Below are 21,861 nucleotides of genomic sequence, written 5' to 3' on the forward strand. Positions count from 1 at the left end.
CCCCACCTTTCATCTTTTAATGTTATGTGATGAAACTGCGCTTTTCAATATTGGCTGCATCTCTTATACTAGGTAAATCTTGTACTGTGTTTGGTCAATGAGAAAGTGAAAAGAAAAAAAAAATGAAGACAACGAAAAAAAACAGGAATTCAGTATTGGGTGTTTTTGTGGTTGATAATATCAGAAATATATGATCAGGACCTTGATATCCTTTCCTTACGTTTTCTGAGCAGTCAGCGGCTATTCTTCTTAACACGGTATGCAAATATTGTCTGTCTCAGCATCCCTGAAATCTAATTGAAAATTATATGAACATTCTACATCGTATGTAATCAAATGCTCTACTCCATTACACCTTAATATTTTCAGTTCTTAAATAATCCCAACAGCATTTCCATTGCAACGTTACCTCTATAATCCCTAAGACCGAATATGGCTGCTCATCATCTAACCAAGTCTGCTCTAAATTTCTCAGAAGATTTATATGATATTGAAGAATGTCCTTTCTGCATTCAATCAATTGTAAACCGAGAGATGTTGTAAGCTCTTTTTTTAAATGAAATCAGTTTTCTTTTCGGAAAAAAAGAAAGACCGAATACATCCCCAAGACAAAGAAAACAATGGTCGAATTGGGAGCTTGAAAGATATAGAAAAATGATGAGTAGTCTTAAATTCAGTGCATTTCTTTGAAAAAAGTGAGTAAATATGAGATTCACATGAAAAAATTATTTTTTATGGTGGAACCCACTTTTTTTTCTTTTTTTTTTTTTTTTTAAATGTACCAGACTTGCAGATTCTAAAACTATATCTAGCATTACTCTATAACATATCTTATCTTTTTTTTTTTGTTTTTTTTGTTTTTTTTTTTTTTTTATATATATCAAGATAGCATTTTATTTAAGAACAACCACACTTACATCAAAGAATCATACCAAATAATTTATGAAATACACTCAGAATAGGAATCCCACCAAATTATCAAGTCTTCAAGATGCCAGGCATATTTTACTAAACTGTGAGCTGCTTCATTAGCCATACGTCCAGTATGTTGGATAATGCAATTCGGGATTAGCTTAATCAAATTCTTTATCTCATAAACCAAGTTGCCCAATAAAGACAATAGACTCTCCTTTAGCAAGAATCTCATTAACCATAAGAAGAGAATCACTTTTAATGAGGAGTACTTCATGTATGCCCAAGGGAATACAAACTTGTAAACCTCTTAAAATAGCTAGCATTTCAACCTCCTTTGATCATTCACCTCATTTTCTTTTTTATTAGCAAATAGGATGACCCCACCCTTATCATTTCTTAAAATGATTCCCACACACCTGCTCTACATTGATTAGCAAAAATAGCCCCATTAACATTTAATTTCAAAGCTCCAGTAGGAAGGGGTAGCTAGCTGCATCTGGACAGCTTATTCTGCTTGTGATAGTCTTGAGCTTCCTTGTATTCCATAGATAAGGGCAAAGCATACTCTATTGCTTGCTCAGGTTTTAAAATGTTATCATTATACATCTTTTCATTCTTAGGTACACATTTCCCAAGCTATAAGGAAAAACTTCTCTACATCTCCTTTATTCCCCCCCGAGCAGAACCTTCCTTACAAGCTGCAGAAAAGCATTTTGCTCTTTCAGATGCCATTAGGATATGATAACATATCTTATCTTGACCTTTCATGTCATAAAATATATATATATGTATGTATCTATATATGTATATATGTAATTAGATCATCTAGACATCTCAATGTAAAGTAGAGTTGGATAGTGACGATGACGACAACAGCAATGAAGATATAATTATAGAGGGAAATCAATACGTGGAATGATTGAATATCATAATGATGTCTAGATGATCTAATTTAATATTAAAGCTAAAAATTGTCTATAAATGGAATAATTAGAACAAGGATAAACTCAAATACTCCAAGAGAGAGAGAGAGTGTGTGTGTGAGTGAGCTAGTGGAGCTGTAAATATTTTAATTTTAATTTTTTTTATTTTATTTCTATTAAACTAATTGAATTTTTCTATTCATCATCTATACATCACATATCTACTAAAGAAAAAAAAAAAAAAGATAAAAACTTATGTGTAATGTAAGGATGAAGAATAAGATTATTCCATAAATTAATAAGATTACTTGATAGTTCGAGATCAATTTGGCCAAACTTGAGTTCAATTTGGTCCAATTTGTATAAGTTTGCATATACTCAAATAATTTTGTATTCTTTTTTAGCTTTATAATGAGAATTTCTTGAGTATTTAAATACGTAATAAGGAATCAATTTCATAATACCATACACGTTGTACGAATTCTTATGGATATAATAATTAATATATAGAAAGAAAAAATTTATTTATTATTAATTTTTTTATCATCTTCTCATCATCCCATGATATAATATTAGATTATAAAAATTATGATGATGAGTAGCATTATACATAATTTTTATATAGATATTTATAGAATGGGTAGATAAAGTTTTAAAATATGATATAAATAATCTATTTTATCAACATTAAACAGTTTATGAACAAGTTTGAATTCGTTGAAAAAATAAGCAAGTTACTCTTTTTTTTAAAGGCAATAAATGAGTTACTCGGGAACATAAAATATAATTCTATGAATAAATTTGAGTTTGACTTGTGTGCAGAAAAAGATAAAACGAATATAAATCTTAAATATGAGAGAGAGAGATTCACCTTCCGTGTATGAACCTTGCGAAGAGTCTTAAGGTAATATTTGCTCATATTAAATTCTCATCTTAAATATAAAATTTTTATCTTATTATTATAATTTTTTTAAAATTTTTATATAAAATATAATAAATAATTTAATTTTTTTAACCTTTTTAAATCTCAATATAATAATAATATTAAAATATAATATTTAATTTTAAAATTCAAAATTTTCATCTGAAAAATTTCAGTGGCTAAGCAAAACTTTGAAATTTCCTAATATGTCCTCTAATTCTAAAAATGTATATGATTTATAATAGAGAATTATTTTAAACATAAAACGATTACATAAAAATAAATTTATAAATTAATATAACTTGATACAGTATGTTATATTGTAATATTATTTTTAATGTAAAATAAATATAATAAAAATACAAAAAAATTACATAAAAATAAATTTATAAATTGATGTGACTTAATACAGAACGTCAGATTATAATTACTTTTAATATAAAATAGATCTAACGAATCACGTGAAATTACATCAATTTATAGTTTTATTTTTATTTAATATTTTAGTATTTGTAACCGCGCTCCTTTACCATATCATTAGTGATAAATTAGAGTAATTAACTTTGATAATGGTTGTTATTGGTACATTTAAGTGTATTTCTTTTTCCCTTTTAGACCTTGCAACACAAACTCTGCACTCAGCCGGCTTGAGTCGGCTTGAAACAACACTCTAAAGGTTAAGCCAAAGCCCCTTGAAGACAATAACTAGAAAAGTCTCTCTTTTAACTTTGGAGGATGGTGAGAGCGTTGCATTACATGATCTTCTATCTTAGAGACTCGGTAACCGTCATTTGGTCGTCCATCTTTAGGAGTTGGGACGCCCTTACTTCATTTAATGCTCTCATGCTATATGTCTTGTTCATTATATGACCTGTAAGGTCACTTGTCGCTTTTTTTTTTTCTAAAAAAAATAAAAAAGAAAAAAAGAATTCTCTCTTTTTCCCATACTGCATAAAGCTTGTATGCCGCGTGTGCAGTGTCGTTTAAATGTATCGTTTGATAATTTTTTTTTTAATAATTAAGAAAGTGATTTTAAATATATTGATGTATTTTTTATTTTTTAAAATATTTAAATATATTAAAAAATATGAAAAAAATTAGACTGAGTAGCACACCCAATAATAAGAACTAGAGAAATACTTTTTGCAGTCAGCAAATGCAGTCGACATGCAGTCGTGGAGAAAAAAGTGAATTAATACGGGGCTTACATGAAAAAAAAATTATTTTTTTAACTTTTTTTTATTCACGTGGGTCCCCCTGAATATAAAAAAAAAAATTTATAATTTTTTTTATTCATTCTGTACAGCCAATTGCACGCCAACTATATCTAACAAAGCCGTAAGAACAAAGAGGCACAATAGCCCAACCCTTCCCATACCATGAACAAATGCTCCAGGCATGGTGGTGAGCTCAGGATCTAGATAAGATAATAGGTACTTTGCCCAACAAGGTGATTGGCACATGGGGTAGGTGATGTGCAAGCGCCTGTCTAGGTGCAATGTGATGTTGTATTTGAACGGTGAGTTGAATTAAAATTTTTATATAAATAATAATGAGTTAAGATGGTGAAATGATTTTTATAGGGTCTACTTAAGATGAATTTAGATGTATTTAGATATTAATATGAGTTTAGATTTATTTATGAGAAATTAAATGTTATGGGTCCTGCATGTAAATATGTGTTAAGTTGAAAAAAATTATAGGTCTCACGTGTAAAAAATTTTTAAATTGAGATGAATTTAACGATTTAACAATTGTGTGTTTTGATGTTAGACTCAATTTAAAATTAGATTAAATTGAGTTAATGTCAATGCACTCTATCAACCAAACAAGACCCTTAATTGTGCGAATTGTCTTGATTGCTTTAGATTGTGTGCATCATGGTGGGATGACGAGATCTCATAAGATGGTTGCTCAATCGTTTGCTACATTCGACCACTTTATCCACCAAATTTAGGTTATTAGAATGAGTGTTTTTTGACTTAATAATCTTAGATATAATTATAAGTTGTGCAAGCGTTATGTATTTATTTTGAAAAAGAGTAAGGTCTATAAGTAAAAAACTAAGTTTTTCATATAAATCTTAATTTACTCACTTTTTTTAAAAAAAATAATATGCGGTGTTTGCAAATTTTATAACTGTAAATATCATTTTTCTAAATTTTGTTGCACATTATTCCCAATAGATCTTAATGAATTTGAAAAACTATGGAAAATGCATGTCCCTTTCTTTTCCTAATTTTCCTACAAATTAAAAGAAAAAAAAAATGACGCAATACCGTTTATATAAGGAAATATTTAAGTGAGAGTTACAAAAATATAAAATAACATTGCTTAATATGATTTATAGGATTTTCTATATTAGAAAAAAAAAATATACAATTCGACCTAAATATGTCAAATTTATAAAATAAGTTTTTTTTTATATAATTTGATCAAACATCTCAATCGATCAAATGCTTCCTTAAAATGGGTAAGGAAGAGATTGTACATTGATGCAGAAATTTCAAGCTGAGTGGCAGGCTCGAAATTTTCAGAATTCCAAGGGAGAATTTCATGCACTACCCCTTTACTGTAAATTACCAACCGTAGAGACATGATATAGTCTCTTCCTGCACTTCAATGCAATGCAGTGCAGTGCATTACCAACCCGACGCATAGAGGAAAAGGAAAATTTTAACCCCCACAAACAAAATAAAGACAAAAAAATAAAAAAATCCATTAGGGTTTGACTGGGAAAAAAAATCCAGGATCGCCTGCAAAAACCCTTTGGAATTAGCGATTCCGTTGGGTTCGCGGTCCTCTCCGTCACGGAGATCCATCTTCCACAGCCTCTAAAAAATCCGGAATTTTTACAGAGAGACAGTGAGTGAGTGAGAGAATTGGTGCAGTGAATTTTACAGAGAGAAAGTAAGAGAGGGGGGAGGTGGTTTTTTGAACCTTGGGATTGGAGGACTTAAATGGGTTTTTGTTAAAAATTTGGAGGGATTTGGGGTTTTGCGGGTATTTTTTTTTTTTTCAGTTTTTATTTTTAATAAAAGAAAGTTCTATTTTTGGTGCATTTGGGGTTGTGAGTGCGTGTGCATTTGGGTTGATTTTTGCATGCAATCCAGTGGAGGAGGTGGCGCTGGGCCCAGCCGGGTGGGTCCGGCAGGGCGGGCGGCATCAACTTCAGCTGCGTCGCCATCCTCTTCATCTTCAGCCGCGCCCACGCCGCACTTGGGGTTCGATTCCATGCAGCAGCAGCAGCAGCAGCAAATAGGGTCTAGGCAGGTGAGAGTTTTTGGGTGCAATTTTTTTTTTTTCCTCAAAATTTGGTTGAATTGTATGCGTGATTGGGAATGGGATTATGATTGCAAACGGATAAAATTGGGATGTGGGCCTTGGATTTTGGTGTGTTCTTGCAAATGGGTAGGAGTTGAATTTGTGGAACATTGTTCGAATTGGGATGCGGTTTTTGGAATTTGGAGTTTTTTGGCAAATGGGTGGGAATGATTGTGTCAGTAAGTGTTCGATTGTTACGTTATAAGTTATAACGTGGGTTTTGGAAGTGTTTTGGTGAATGCATGGGAAGAAATTTTGTAATTAATACACCTTGTAATGTGTGTAGTTACCATAGAACACATGGCTTATTGGTTTGTTGCTAACTTGAATTTTTTATTAATCAAGTCTTAGGTATTCAAGGGGACAAAGTAGGCATGTCATAATGTGCAAGAAAATCGGAACTGATGGTTGCATTGAACTGTGAGCTGTTTAACTGTCACTGGGCATGTACTTCATCAACTCGCCCAAGAGGGCCAAATAATAACAATGTGGGGTTATTTTTTTTTCAACGGGTGTTTGAGAACAAAGTCCCTACTAATTCCGGGGGTAAGCAGGCCCCTGTCAAGGGGTCTGGTTTTGAATTTTGTTTTTGACATATGTCGCTCACAGCCTTGGACCTTAGTGTTTTTATTAGAGGGGATTATGTCCATTGAGTTTAGAACTTGATAAGGGCCAGAAAAGATGGTCCCATTGGTTAAATATCTTAGCTTGCTAATAATGATCTTAGGAAAGAAAATTTAATATGATGCAATGAGATGCAATATTACACTTTCCATACAATGATTTCTAGTCAGACTGCTGGCTTACCTACGATGTTTTAATATCAGGATCAATATGATCTCATGGTTCTAGTCATTTGTTACAGTTTTTCGGAAAAAATTTCTTAATTTTCCTTGTTATATTTCTTTACATAATTAGCAAACATCTAAGGTGTCTCTCAATTTCTTTCTGCTAATTGCCTGTGGATTACCGGAATCCATATAGTTGCTGCTTAAGTTCTGGTGATTATGCAATATTATTTGCGGGTGGAGATTATTTTTATTCATGGACAGTGGTAGTTATTTGAATTACTTGCTTCCACATTAAAATGTATGTTGCACAACTTCCATAACGGTACATTTGCTAATAAAATTTTGTATCCATTTTGTGCTTTTCTCTGGTTCATCTTTCTTGATTATGTTGAACCATGATTAGCTTATGGTGCTTTGGAATGGGTTGATTTTCAAGTTGCCAATATTTGCATCTTCTATATTGTTACATAGTATTGGTTTATAATCAATACTATGCAAATGAAGGCTAGAGATAGTTTTCCGCTTATTTAGTTTGAGCTCATTCCTTAATAAACGAAGGATTCATACGTAATTATAACCATATTGACTGTCCATTTATTGTTCATGCAGTTATTACAACAACAGTTTCATAGAAAACCTGAAGGGAATGAAGCCCTTCTAGCATATCAATCTAGTCTCCAAGGAGTTATGGGAGGGAACAATTTCAGTTCATCTCCTGGCTCTATGCAATTGCCTCAACAGTCCAGGAAATTCATTGAATTGGCTCAACAACATGGTTCCTCCCATGAGGGCCTGCATAGGAGTCAAGCTGTTGAGCAACAAGCGCTAAATCCAGTCCATCAAGCTTATATTCAATATGCTTTGCAGGCTGCTCAACAAAAGTCGCAATCGCAGCAGCATGCTAAAATGGGAATGTTGAGCCCTCCATCTGGGAAGGATCAGGAAATGCGAATGGGAAATATTAAAATGCAGGATCTCATTTCCATGCAGGTGCCTACTCAGGCTCAGGCATCATCATTGAAAAACTCATCTGACCATTTTGGTCGTGGTGAAAAGCAGATGGATCAAGGACAGCAATCAGCCTCTGAGCAGAGGACTGAGCCAAAGCCTCCAACCCAGGCGACAGGCATTGGACAATTAATACCTGGAAATATGGGAAGGCCTTCACAAGCACCACAAGCTCAGCAGAATGCCCAAAACTCTGCAAACAACCAGCTCACAATGTCTGCCCAGTTGCAGGCAATGCATTCATGGGCACTTGAGCGCAATATTGATCTCTCCCTGCCTGCAAATGCTAACTTGATGGCGCAACTCATTCCATTAATGCAGTCTAGGATTGTTCCACAGCAAAAAGCAAATGAAAGTAATATGGATGCACAGTCATCATCTGTTCCAGCGTCAAAGCAGCAAGTTACCTCTCCGCCGGTTGCTAATGAGAGTTCTCCCCATACTAATTCATCAAGTGATATGTCCGGACAGTCAGGCCCTGCAAAAGCAAGGCAGACTGTTTCTCCCAGCCCTTTTGGTTCAACTTCAAATGCTGGCATAGTTAACCACTCTAACAATGCTTCATTGCAGCAGTTCTCCACTCATGGCAGAGAGAATCAGTTGCCTTCAAGACAGCCTGCTGTGATTGGTAAGGGAATGCCTTCCATGCATCCTCCACAGTCATCCCCCAACATGAGCCAGGGTGTTGATCATTCTCTGAGTGCAAAAAATCCAATGAATGGCCCAGAAACTCAGCAGATGCAGTATCTCAGGCAGTCAAGTCGATCTTCTCCACAAGCTGCAGTTCCTACTAATGATGGGGGCTCTGGCAGCAACATCCTTCCACTTGGTGGATCAAGTAGTCAGATGCCTCAACAGCGTTCTGGATTCACCAAACATCAATTGCATGTTCTTAAAGCACAAATACTAGCATTTAGGCGTCTGAAGGTCTGGCATCTCTCTCTTTCTCTTTGCTTGTGTTTATGTTTCTCTTGCTGAATCTCTTTTCTCGAGTGCTCTTTGATGTCCATTACTATTGCTGAGTGGATGGTGTTACCTCTTTCCTGTTGCTTTACAGAAAGGAGACCCTGGTCTCCCTCAAGAACTTCTCCGGGCTATTGCTCCACCACCCCTCGAGCTGCAGCTGCAACAGCAATTTCCTCCTGCGGGAGGAAATATTGAGGAAAAATCTGCCAGGAATATTGTCGCTGACCATCCGAGGCATATAGAGTCCAATGAGAAGGATAAACATGCTGTCACATCAATTAATGGGCAAAGTTTCCCAACAGAGGAAGCCTTTGGGGCAGATGATAAAGCAACCATCACCACAGCTCATATGCAAGGTGTGCCGGTTTTAATGAAGGATCCTTCACCAGTGGCATCTGCTGGGAAAGATGAGCAGCAGCAATCCACTGTATTTTCTGTAAAGTCAGACCCGGATGTTGAACGAGGTACTCATAGGCCCCCTATTAGAAGTGATTTTCCAGCGGATAGGGGAAAGTCTGTTGCACCCCAGGGAGCTGTAGATGCAGAGCAAGCTAACAAACCTGCACAAGCAAGCACTGCCCCTCAGCAGAAAGACATTAGTTCCAACAGAAAGTATCATGGGCCCCTATTTGATTTCCCCTTTTTCACTAGGAAACATGACTTATTTGGGTCGGCAATGATGGTTAACAGCAATAATCATCTAACATTAGCATATGACGTCAAAGATCTTCTTTGTGATGAAGGCATGGAAGTGCTTACAAAGAAAAGGTCTGAAAATTTAAGAAAGATTGGTGGTTTACTGGCAGTGAACTTAGAGAGGAAAAGGATTAGGCCAGATCTTGTCTTGAGGTTGCAAATTGAAGAGAAAAAGCTTCGACTGTTAGATCTACAGGCCCGGTTAAGAGATGAAATTGATCAACAGCAACAGGAGATAATGGCAATGCCTGACAGGCCATATAGGAAGTTTGTTAGACTGTGTGAGCGCCAGCGTATGGAGCTGACCAGACAAGTACAGGCCTCCCAGAAAGCTATGAGAGAGAAGCAACTGAAATCCATATTCCAGTGGCGTAAGAAGCTTCTTGAGACTCATTGGGCCATCCGTGATGCACGAACTGCACGGAATAGGGGGGTTGCCAAATATCATGAGAGGATGTTAAGGGAGTTTTCAAAAAGAAAGGACGATGATAGAAATAAGAGGATGGAGGCACTGAAAAATAATGATGTCGAAAGGTATAGGGAGATGTTGCTGGAGCAGCAGACAAGCATCCCAGGTGAGGCCGCAGAGAGATATGCTGTTCTCTCATCGTTCTTGACTCAGACAGAAGAATATCTACATAAACTGGGAAGTAAAATAACTGCTGCCAAAAATCAACAGGAAGTGGAGGAGGCAGCAAATGCCGCTGCAGTTGCTGCGCGAATACAGGCATGCTTTGTTGTTGTTGTTGTTGTTCTTCTTCTTCTTCTTCTTCCTCTGTCTCTCTTATCCTAGTCATTCTTTTTATTGATATATTTATGGTTTTTCTACTTAACTTCTTTTAGAATTTTCTCACTTGTTCGTGAACAAGAAATATTTCTTTTTGAGTCATTGGCTCTGCATGTTGAGTGGTTTCCATTTTCTGACTTGGTTACTTGTCTTTTTCCTGACAAAAGGGTCTCTCTGAAGAGGAAGTTAGGGCAGCGGCAACTTGTGCAGGGGAGGAAGTAATGATAAGAAATCGGTTTATGGAAATGAATGCACCGAAGGATAGTTCATCTGTCAGCAAGTTAGTATATCTTTTTTGTTTAATGTTATGCTTCATAGTCTAAAGTTCTGATGGGATGGTTGACTCCATTGGAGAGAAATTTTGTGCTGTCTGTCCATCTAGATTGTAACTATGCAGTTTTTTGTTCCTCATATTTCTTAGTTTGACAATAGAAAACTTGTTATATTATTAGTGCATTCTTTAGATTAACGAGGCTCCTGTATTTAATTGGTCCTCATGATTGTAACCAGGTATTATAATCTTGCACATGCTGTGAATGAAAGGGTTGGAAGGCAACCCTCAATGTTACGGGCTGGAACCTTGAGAGACTATCAACTTGTAAGTTGCCATGTTTTAGGGCCTTTTACTTGTAAAAAAAAGTTTGTGGTTTTCTTTGGTACTCTTGTGATGTAGCAAGTCAGATTTTTTAAGCTATTCTGTGCATGATTCTGCAGGTTGGGTTGCAATGGATGCTATCGCTGTATAACAATAAATTAAATGGAATCTTGGCAGATGAGATGGGTCTTGGGAAGACTGTACAGGTGTATTTTTATTAAGTTTAAAGCTTAAGTCTTACTCCCCCAAATAAAAAGAGCATTAATAAAGTTTTTAGTTTACCGATCAAAAAAATAAAATAAAATGAAATAAAGTTTCTAGTTGCGAGCAACTCCACAGGTTCATAATTAGGGGAGGGGCCTGTATTTTATACCATAGATGATTTAAATATGCCACCGTCCAATTTTAATCATATTCTTCTATGTCTAGGTAATGGCATTGATAGCTTACTTGATGGAGTTCAAAGGAAACTATGGCCCACATCTTATAATAGTTCCAAATGCTGTTCTGGTAAATTGGAAGGTTAGTTTGTGTTATGTTCCATGTTAATGACACACCCTTTTTGTTGATATCTAACTATGCTAACTGAGTTCACTTGCAGAGTGAGTTACATAATTGGCTCCCATCTGTGTCATGCATTTTTTATGTTGGTGGGAAGGATCAACGGTCAAAATTATTTTCTCAAGTAAGAAACTTGCATTTGCTTATTTACTTTGTCTTGGAATTTCTCACAAATTGCTGAACTTTCTGTTTTGTTGCTTTTTTCATAGGAGGTTGCTGCTTTGAAATTTAATGTCCTGGTGACGACTTATGAGTTCATCATGTATGATCGTTCGAAACTTTCAAAAATTGATTGGAAGTATATTGTAATTGATGAAGCACAACGGATGAAGGATAGGGAATCAGTTTTAGCACGTGATCTTGATAGATATCGCTGCCAGAGGCGCTTGCTACTGACTGGGACGCCACTACAGGTGTGTTACAAACTTACTATAGCTTTTTAATTAATGATGACAGACATTTGATGTGCTTAAATCTAGGTGTGTATTTGTTACACAAAAAAGGTGAATTAGTAGAATTTGAAGAGGGTACAATAGGCATTGCGTTGAATTTGGAATCAAACAATGTTGGTGTTGTTTATATTAGCTGTTGATTGAAGGTATTAGAGGGAACTCGTTATAGTAGTGTATTGGTGTTCCTATAGAACCCCCACTCGTACTACGAGGGCTGTCCTGCCTCTCTACTTCACCTCCAGTATAGGTAAGGAGATCAGTGAAAAATAATGTGAAAAGCAAAATGTGCTCACACAAAAAAGTTTCAAGATTTTTTCCAAACCTATTTATACCGTATGGAGCCAGCATCGAGTATAGGTGTAACTGTGAAGGGGGCTCAAGCTGATAGGGGTCACTGCTCCCTGTCTCGATTCCTTGCACGTCCTAAGTATGAATTTAGGAAACAGGTGGATCAACTCAATGTCATCTCACCCCAGGTATCTGCCCTCATGAATCCTATACATACTTGGACAACCATTGCCGTGTTGTCTTATTGAAGTCAGGGCAATAACAATGAAGGAATTTGGGCACTAATGTAGCTAATAGCCACTTTCATAGTCGATTCATTAGGGTTGTCACCTTCTACTCAACTAGTGGAAGTAGCCACCATTTTCTTTGTTCGTTAAGCCTCATAGCTATGGGACTTCCCAAATAAAACTGCAACCGTAGTTTATCAAAGAAAAAGAAAAAGTAGTCTATATGCACTCTTATATGATGTTGATTGACCCTAATAGTGTTTGGGTTTTGCAACCTTGATCAGGTTTTGATTTTTAGTATATGTTGTTCTTTTTCCCTATAATATCATGCTATCTAATAAGGCTTAGAGGAGAGAGAGAGAGAGAGGCAAACACCAGCTGTCTTCCCTCGACCGGTGAGTGACATCGCACCGTCGTCACAGCTAAGGTTGACAGGCCCCAGTTACTCTGCTGAGGGCCGTTCGATGAAGGTCCTCCCTCTGGTGGCCTGAAAGTTTGTAAGGGCCTCTCTCGGTCAACTGTCAGAGTGTGCTGTTGGCCATGTAGTCCACAGAAAGAGTTGCCCTCTGGCGAGTCTACTGGGCTTCATCCGGCGGCAAGTTTTTTTGGGCCTCCGCGAAGTTCTAAACAGACGGACATCGTCTCTTCCACCACAGAAGAAGTCGTAGCACAATGTCAACCAATACAAGAGAGGTCGGAACACCTATCGACAACCTCAGAAAGTTCCAACGGTCACTCAGACATATTTGGAACTCAGGCCGGAAATCTTGGTTCCACTCTACTGCGTCTGATATTTGGAACACATAGGCACGTTTGACCCTTTTGACCGAACTTTTAGGGGTCCTTAGATGATGGTGCTACCTTTAAGGAAGGAATTGGAGTAGAATCTGTATTAAGTTAAGAGGGGATTTGAGATTTGGGATTTGGGATTGATGATGATGGCACGAGATGGGGATTCGTCTCAAGTGGAAGGTGAGAGGTGGTTGAAGGTGGAATAAAAAACTTTCGTTTTTACGAAAGAGGGAGGAAATAGATTTCGTATCTATGAACATAGCAAAATGATGGCTAAGTTCATGTGTCTAGGTGAGACGGCAACTTCATGGGTTGCTAAGGGGATAGAGGATTGTTTAGAACTTAAATGTCATGAAGGATTCTTCAGAGAGCTAAGGATGGGTAATGGAGTTCTCATTATTCAACATCAGTTTAATGCAAGGGGCAGCTTTATGCAACTATTAGATTTCCAAATGGTAGGAGGAAAGGGTTATTGGTGATTTCGGAAGGCACTAATGGCATTGGATGGAAAGGATTTTTGCAGTCCATTTGAAGTGTTACTGGGTATAAAGCCATTTTTCTGAAGCCTGCAAACAACAATGGGGAGTTTGTTGATGGAAAGACAGTGGGAAGGCCTTACTTAGTCAAAGGTGCTTTGTACACTACGGTGTTGAGGTCACAGGCGGGTAGTCCGATCAAGATTAGCTCCGTGGCAGAAGGAAAGGGTCAGGCACTTGTTGGAGACAAAGGCCGTCAGGTGACATTGAGAGAAGTTCAGGGTGTTTTGTGGGATGTCAAAGCTCAATTGATGGGAGTTATGGAGTATGAGAGATTTGATGATCAAAGTTGATAAGGGGCTGGACATAGTAGTGGGTCAAAAAAGGACAAGGGAGGGCGGGGGTAGATCCTATGGGTTCAAAGGCCTCAAGTGAGTTGGTAAAGGGTGTTTCAACACCGTCATAGATTGGGTCGTTGGACGCTAGCATCTCTGCCCATGCTGGTGTCACTCAGGACATCGACAACTTGTCATCTATGCCTTCTGAGGGAGCAGTAGGCCCTCAGTCACCAAATGCAAATGGGGTTGCTACTTTTGTCCAGGGTTCACTTTCAGTTGAAGATGGAGGTCCCTCCAAGGTCTCGAGTACTTTGGAAGAAACCGTCGAGGCTCTTTTAAAAGATGCAAATGGGGTAACAAAAGGTAGTGTTTCCCCTAAGTGTTCTTTTCTTGAGGGAGCAGTAGGGTCTGATAATGTCATGATTGATCGAGGGGAGGAATCTTTAATGGTGACAGAAACAATGGACAACAACCATTTAGCTGTTGAGGAGATTCAGGATTTGAATGCAGAATATGGAGGGAAGGAAATTATGGGTTTGTCGTTGGTGCCTAGTGTGCAGGAAGGGGCTTAGAGTCGGGAGTGCAGTTGGATATTGTGCCTGGGGATAATTTTGCTCCCCTGGTTTCTCTTCTTCCGTTAAATGATATAGAGGGCTCAACATTGGAATGGGTTCTTAATAAAGCTAACGGGCTTCAGAAAATCCTGGGGATTTCTAAAGGATATGAAGATCAATTTAAAGCTCTACTCACTGCGATTGAGGCAAGCCACACGCTTAAAACCAAATCAAGTTTCAAGAAAAGTAGAGAGTTAAATCGTCTTTCATGGGCAATCAACTACGTTGCTAAGGGAGGTAGCTCAAGTCAAGGGAAGAATAAAGGGAGGGCATTTGTGAAGACGATCTTGTAGAAGGATTTGAATTAGTTGTAGGGAAACAAGGGGCTGAGGTTGGGGAGGTGTATTCCATTTCAATCAGGCTTGGTGTATTTTGGGTAGTGTTTCATGGGCTTTTTGGGTCATTAGGAGTTCTCTAGTATGGGATAGGTGTTTTATTGTATACATCCAATGTACTTGGTTACTCCTATTAATATATATATATATATATATAATATTTTTACTTATCAAAAAAAAAATATCATGCTATCTAATGTGCATGCACATTCATTACTCAACTCCTACTCATTTGTGGGTGGCAATCTGCTGTGGGCTGAATGGATTTGGCTTGCTCAACTGAAGCTGAATCCTTAACAAAGGTTTCCTGAGTACATTTAAACTGAATCTTAGTTCTTGGGTAGTCGTGAAATTATTTCTATATTATTAATGCTATTATTATTTAGCTGTTGCTTTTTGAAACTTGTAAGCATGGAGGAAGAAAGTCCAGTGTACTATTGGGAAAAAAATTATATTGAACACTGTTCTGCTTCAAAAATTATTTAATCATGTACGATATTAAAGTTAAATCCGGCTTACTTTCCTATCGTCATGTGGATAAGTGAAACCTCATAGTCTTTCTTTAATCATGTAGGATGGTCTTTCTTTTGCAGAATGATTTGAAGGAACTGTGGTCACTTCTAAATCTACTTCTTCCGGAAGTTTTTGATAATCGGAAAGCATTTCATGACTGGTTCTCAAAACCCTTTCAAAAGGAAGCTCCTACACCAAATGCCGAGGATGACTGGCTAGAGACTGAAAAAAAGGTCATCATCATCCACCGGCTTCATCAAATTCTAGAGCCCTTTATGCTCAGGCGTCGTGTTGAAGATGTGGAAGGCTCACTTCCACCCAAGGTATGATTGTGTTGGTCCTAGTTGGCCATATATATAAATATATATTTTTTCCTGATTTCTGACAACACTTCTGGATTGCAGGTGTCCATAGTTTTAAGATGTAGGATGTCAGCTATTCAGAGTGCCATTTATGATTGGATCAAATCCACTGGTACTCTTCGTGTTGATCCTGAAGATGAAAAGCGGAGGGTTCAAAAAAATCCAATTTACCAGGCTAAAGTGTATAGAACTCTAAATAACAGATGTATGGAACTTCGGAAAGCCTGCAATCATCCTTTGTTGAATTATCCATATTTCAATGACTTGTCGAAGGATTTTCTTGTAAGATCATGTGGGAAATTATGGATCATGGACAGGATTCTTATTAAACTTCAGAGAACTGGGCATCGAGTACTGCTCTTTAGTACCATGACAAAACTCCTTGATATATTGGAGGAATACTTGCAATGGCGGCGGCTTCTATACAGGCGAATTGACGGAACAACTAGTTTAGAAGATCGTGAATCGGCTATTGTGGACTTTAATAGCCATGATTCAGACTGCTTCATTTTCTTGCTTAGTATTCGTGCTGCAGGTAGAGGTCTTAACCTTCAATCTGCTGATACAGTTATAATATATGATCCTGATCCAAACCCTAAGAATGAGGAACAGGCAGTTGCTAGGGCCCATCGTATTGGACAGACTAGAGAAGTCAAAGTCATTTATATGGAAGCTGTTGTTGATAAAATCTCTAGCCATCAGAAAGAAGACGAGCTAAGAAGTGGAGGTACGGTTGATATGGATGATGACCTTGCTGGTAAGGATCGATATATGGCTTCTATTGAGGGCTTGATAAGGAACAACATTCAACAATATAAAATTGATATGGCTGATGAGGTTATCAACGCTGGGCGTTTTGACCAGAGAACAACACACGAAGAGAGACGCCTGACTTTAGAGACATTATTGCATGATGAGGAGAGGTATCAAGAAACTGTCCATGATGTACCCTCCCTGCAGGAGGTCAATCGCATGATTGCTAGGAGCAAAGAGGAAGTTGAGTTGTTTGATCAAATGGATGAGGAACTGGATTGGGCTGAAGAGATGACGCGGTATGATCAGGTACCCAAGTGGCTTCGAGCGAATACTAGAGAAGTAAATGCCACTGTTGCAACTCTTTCAAAAAGACCATCAAAGAACACTATATTGGCTGGTAATATTATCATGGAATCTAGTGAAATAGGTTCTGATTCATCTCCAAAAGCTGAAAGGAAAAGGGGACGGCCCAAAGGAAGAAAGCATCCTAATTACAAAGAATTAGATGATGAAAATGGGGAATACTCTGAAGCAAGTTCTGAAGAGAGAAATGGATCCTCTATACATGAAGAAGAGGGAGAAATTGGAGAGTTTGAAGAGGATGAATTTAGTGGTGCTGTTGGGGCACCGCCAGTCAATAAAGACCAATTGGAAGAGGAGGGTCCAGTTTGTGGTGGTGAGTTTGAGTATCCTCGGGCTTCAGAAAGCACAAAAAATAATCATTTGCTGGAAGAAGCAGGTTCCTCTGGATCATCCTCTGATACTCGAAGATTGACACAAATGGTATCGCCTTCTGTTTCTTCTCAGAAGTTCGGTTCCCTGTCGGCTTTAGATGCTAGGCCAGGTTCTCTCTCCAGAAGGCTGGTACGTGTATTTTCTTGTGTGTTGATACATTATTTTCATGATGATTATTATTTTTCTATCTACTCATCTCTATTTTCTTAAATATTTTCCAGCCAGATGAACTAGAGGAAGGGGAAATTGCAGTATCTGGAGATTCTCACATGGAACACCAACAATCGGGAAGTTGGATTCATGACCGTGATGATGGCGAAGAAGAACAGGTTTTGCAACCCAAAATAAAACGAAAACGCAGTCTTCGAGTTCGTCCCCGCCATCCAGTCGAAAGGCCAGAGGAGAAGTCTGGAAATGAAGCACAATCTTTCCAGCGTGGAGATTCATCTCTTTTGCCATTCCAAGTGGATATTAAGTATCAGGCTCTGTTAAGAACTGACCCTGAAACAAAACCTTATGGAGAGTCCAATGCTTCTAAGCATGATCAAAATGATTCGTCCTCCAAAAACAGGCGACACTTGGCACCAAGGAGAATAGCTAATACATCAAAATTGCGTGCTTCACCAAAATCTAGCAGATTAAATTGCATGTCTGCTTCTCTAGAAGATAATGCCGAACAGTCGAGAGAAAGTTGGGATGCTAAAGCTATGAATTCAAGTGGGACAACAACCTTTGTCTCTAAGATGCCTGAAAACATCCAGAGAAGGGTATGACTGTTTAATTGATCTTACATCTGTGATGTTTTTAAAGCTTGATGTTATGAATAATGTCTATTAGTACTTGTTTTTTCCCTCTACTCTGGGTAAGTTGTGTGTTTATGTTATTTATGAATTACTGGGAATTGGAAATCACATATGATCATTTAGAACTCGGCATCCCTTGTTTCTTTTAACTATTAATTTTCCTGTTGTCTTTAGTTTTGTTCCTTTTTATCTGCATAGTAGGTTTCTTCTAGCAGCCATTCTATATCCAAGTTGTTTTTTTTTTTCTATTGTTTTTTTGGCTCTACGTGATTGCCTTTATATGTTATTTTTTCCTCTGTATCTGCTCCTTTCTCTCTCTCTATCCGAAACATAAACTCAAGACACATTGAAAACTACTTGTAGATGTTGGTTTAGACGAACCATGGACAAATATAATCAAAGACGCTAACATGTTAAGAATAAACTGTCACAATCATTGTTAATGTTCGAATCTTGCCATCAGCCCATGGAGAAATAAGTATAGAAGTTGGTTTAATCCAAACCATGGAGGAGGAAAATCGAAGATTTGAATCTGTAAGAGCAACTGTTATGACCCAGGCTAATGTTAGATTCATGCCACCAGCATCTCTCTCTGGGCTGTTTTGTAATATTGGTAGCAGTATGTCTTGCCATTAAGGTAAAATACCCAGAATATGTGCATATAGAATGATATGCATTGACAATTTGATCTTCTGAGCTTCTGACTATATCATGCTTGTTTTGACTGGCATCATTCTTAGAAAAATGGCTTGGTCAACATATTCTTCTCTCAGGATTTGGTTTTGGATAATTACTTGGGATTTTGTATTTTACCATATGATACTTTTGGAAGCATCAATTCTCATATAAATATGATGAGAGTTAGCGTATAAGTTGGAAATCCATTTAGTCTAATTTCCCTTTAACAATGCTCTGTGTTGAACTACTTATTTTATTTTCTCTTTCATTGTATAATTCTGGCTAAGTAATAAAATGAACTCAACTAAAATTTTTCTGTGCAGTGCAAGAGTGTAATTAGCAAGCTCCAAAGGAAAATTGGTAAGGAAGGTCCTCAAATTATACCTCTGCTTACAGATTTGTGGAAGAGGATTGAAAACTCTGGGTACATAAGTGGACCAGGAAATAATAATTTGGATTTACGAAAGATTGATCAGCGTATTGACAGATTAGAGTACAATGGAGTGATGGAGCTTGTGTTTGATGTCCAGTTCATGTTGAAAAGTGCAATGCATTTTTATGGGTTCTCATATGAGGTATGATTGCTCATCTAGAATAGATGCATAGTGCATTGCATCACATCCTCCTTGTTAGTATGGATAGGAAATGCTTACTCAAATGACTGTTTTTTTTTTAAAGTAATTGAAAGTGACTATATGGAAGCCTGGTTCAGTAGTTTTTAAGCTCTTTTAAGTGTCTACTAGAGTCTATATTGTTTAATTTATGTGTGTGTTGAAGGAAATAAAAAAGCTATATATGTGAACAAATGCTTTGATTCTTATGTTACTCGCAAGAACCATGCATGATATGTGAGGTCTTAGTCAAGTCCAAACTCATTAAATTCATATCAAAACATTTTATTGTAAGGAAAAAGAAAAGAGAGAGGTGCTAAGCAATGTGGTCGCATAGTTGATTGCCCTTCAACAAACCATTTTCTTGAAAGAGCAGGGAGGGTGAACCCTGTAGTTTTTCATTAAAAAAACAAAAAAAGAAAACAAAACGACTATTGATGAGGGTGAAAGAATGCCAGCCTTGGTGTGTTCACGTCTGTTAAGCTGCAAATCTGGAATGTGTGTTTGTTTCAGAAAATTCACAGAAGGTCACATATATACTGTCGTTGTTTTTGAGTTCAATACTTGGTTTTTGACTCTGCACTTCACTGGATTAAGAGTGACTGTATTTGATAGCAATAAGTTACTGCCATATCCAGTGACCCCCAAATCATGTTAACGGCAGAGGTACTTCTTTTCTTCCCTGATTCATGATTTGGATTTATTAGCAAGTTTCAGGAAATTTTGGTATGTGAGTGGAGTACTGATTTTGTGGACGCCAACATCTTTAGATGAAATATCATTACCTGCTGTTTGCTTGCCAACAATTTTTGAGGAAACAAAAATAAATTAGGAGTCTTGTGTATACGATCCTTCTCCTGTAATCTTGGTTCTTTCACTTTCAGGTCAAGAAAAGGACAAATTTTCTTATCAAGAGAAAAAAGTAAATAAATAAATTGAATATCTGAAGTATGATAATTTAATGTGGATTATTAGCTACATAAAAAGTTCACTTAGGAAGGTTCCAAGCAGAGGTTTCTGGAAGTTGCGGCCAAACATCCATAGGAGTTTTTCCTGATTTTCTGATGCCATGCCTATGTTTAAGAAAATGCTACTGCTTCTGGAATTCTAAAAACTTCCCCTTGCATTGATTTGATTTTTGTTACGTCTTTTTTAGGAATAGGGAGAATTCTAATCACCCAATTTGATGAATGAATTCATGATCTTTTTGCTTAAAAAAAAAAAAAAAAAAAAGAAATAAGAGAATTTGTAATCTCAATGTGTAACCATGTTGCCCAGGTGAGATCTGAAGCAAGGAAAGTGCATGATCTCTTTTTCGATATCTTGAAGAATGTATTTCCAGACACAGATTTTCGAGAGGCCAGAAATGCACTCTCTTTTTCGGGCTCATTTTCTACCACTTCTGCTCCTTCCCCAAGACAAGCAGCTGTTGGTCCAAGCAAGAGACACAAGTTGATAAATGAGGTGGAACCTGACCCAGGCCCTCCACAGAAGCTACTGCAACGTGGACTCATTTCCAGTGGGGAAGATGCAAGAATCAGAGGTCATATCCCCCAGAAGGAATCAAGGCTTGGGAGTGGTATTGGTGCTAGTCGGGAGCAATGCCAGCAGGATGATCCTCCACTTCTAACTCATCCAGGAGAGCTGGTTATCTGCAAGAAGAAGAGAAAAGACAGGGAGAAATCAGTGGTGAAGCCTAGGACTGGATCAGTAGGCCCGGTTTCACCCCCTAGCATAGGTCGTGGTATAAGAAGTCCAGGTCCAGGGTCAGTACCCAAGGACACAAGACAGACCCAACAAACTACGCATTCGCAAGGATGGGCCAACCAACCTGGTCCTGCTCAACCGGCAAATGGTGATGGTGGGTCTGTTGGTTGGGCAAATCCTGTGAAGAGGTTGAGGACAGATTCTGGGAAAAGAAGGCCAAGCCATACATGACTCTAGTGTATGAGGTAGTGGAGAAATTTATTCCTAGATAGTTAAGGTGCTGAGTTAGTAGAGGCCCTTCTCTGCCTGTACTTAAGCAATTGGCCATACTGTTAATAATAGTGTAGTCTTTGTTCCACCATTGTATCTTTACAGGCTGTTACCCTGGTTCAGAATCAAATGGTTCTTTTTGTATCTGCCCCGTCCTTCCAGGCATTATGGCTGAAATCCTTGTAAAGTATAGACTTGCTTCATACTAATTTTCATGGTCATCATGCATATTTCATCTGAGCTCTTGCCTCGCTTCTATTTGCTCTACAGCCGTTGGAGAAGAGTTGAACGGGCAAACCTTTTTTTTTTTAAATGTTTTTGAGGTGATTTAGCTGCTTTTAGGGAGTGGAAACCAGCTTCGAGACTAGCTGTATTGGATATGGACCAAAAAAGTAAGCGAAGCACTGGATTTGACA

The 21,861-nt window shown here is 37.6% G+C and overlaps 1 protein-coding gene across 4 annotated transcripts; it reads left to right on the forward strand.

The window, feature by feature from the left end:
- The first annotated feature begins 5,391 nt into the window (after window positions 1-5,391).
- LOC122310204 (ATP-dependent helicase BRM) lies at window positions 5,392-21,685 on the forward strand. Of its 4 annotated transcripts, XM_043124087.1 has the most exons (15): window positions 5,914-6,033; window positions 6,430-6,572; window positions 7,485-8,810; window positions 8,941-10,272; window positions 10,500-10,612; window positions 10,843-10,930; window positions 11,047-11,133; window positions 11,357-11,449; window positions 11,529-11,612; window positions 11,698-11,901; window positions 15,604-15,846; window positions 15,928-17,505; window positions 17,598-18,143; window positions 19,181-19,432; window positions 20,747-21,685. In XM_043124087.1, the coding sequence occupies exons 2-15, from the start codon at window positions 6,489-6,491 to the stop codon at window positions 21,404-21,406; spliced, it is 6,690 nt and encodes a 2,229-aa protein (XP_042980021.1). In that variant the 5' UTR covers window positions 5,914-6,033; window positions 6,430-6,488; the 3' UTR covers window positions 21,407-21,685. The 4 variants fall into 4 exon arrangements, with proteins under 4 accessions (XP_042980016.1, XP_042980021.1, XP_042980032.1 ...); XM_043124082.1 differs by lacking the exon at window positions 6,430-6,572 and having other exon boundaries at window positions 5,392-6,033; XM_043124098.1 differs by lacking the exon at window positions 5,914-6,033 and having other exon boundaries at window positions 6,444-6,504.
- Window positions 21,686-21,861: the final 176 nt, after the last annotated feature.

This window comes from Carya illinoinensis, chromosome 1 (assembly GCF_018687715.1).
Source record: "Carya illinoinensis cultivar Pawnee chromosome 1, C.illinoinensisPawnee_v1, whole genome shotgun sequence".
NCBI classification, from domain to species: domain Eukaryota; kingdom Viridiplantae; phylum Streptophyta; class Magnoliopsida; order Fagales; family Juglandaceae; genus Carya; species Carya illinoinensis.

Coding starts and splice junctions, on each gene's coding strand:
- LOC122310204 (XM_043124082.1), top strand. CDS start 5,863: ATGCAATCCAGTGGAGGAGGTGGCGCTGGGCCCAGCCGGGTGGGTCCG. Junction 17,506..17,597: donor GTTCTCTCTCCAGAAGGCTG/GTACGTGTATTT, acceptor AATATTTTCCAG/CCAGATGAACTAGAGGAAGG. Junction 19,433..20,746: donor TTTATGGGTTCTCATATGAG/GTATGATTGCTC, acceptor CATGTTGCCCAG/GTGAGATCTGAAGCAAGGAA.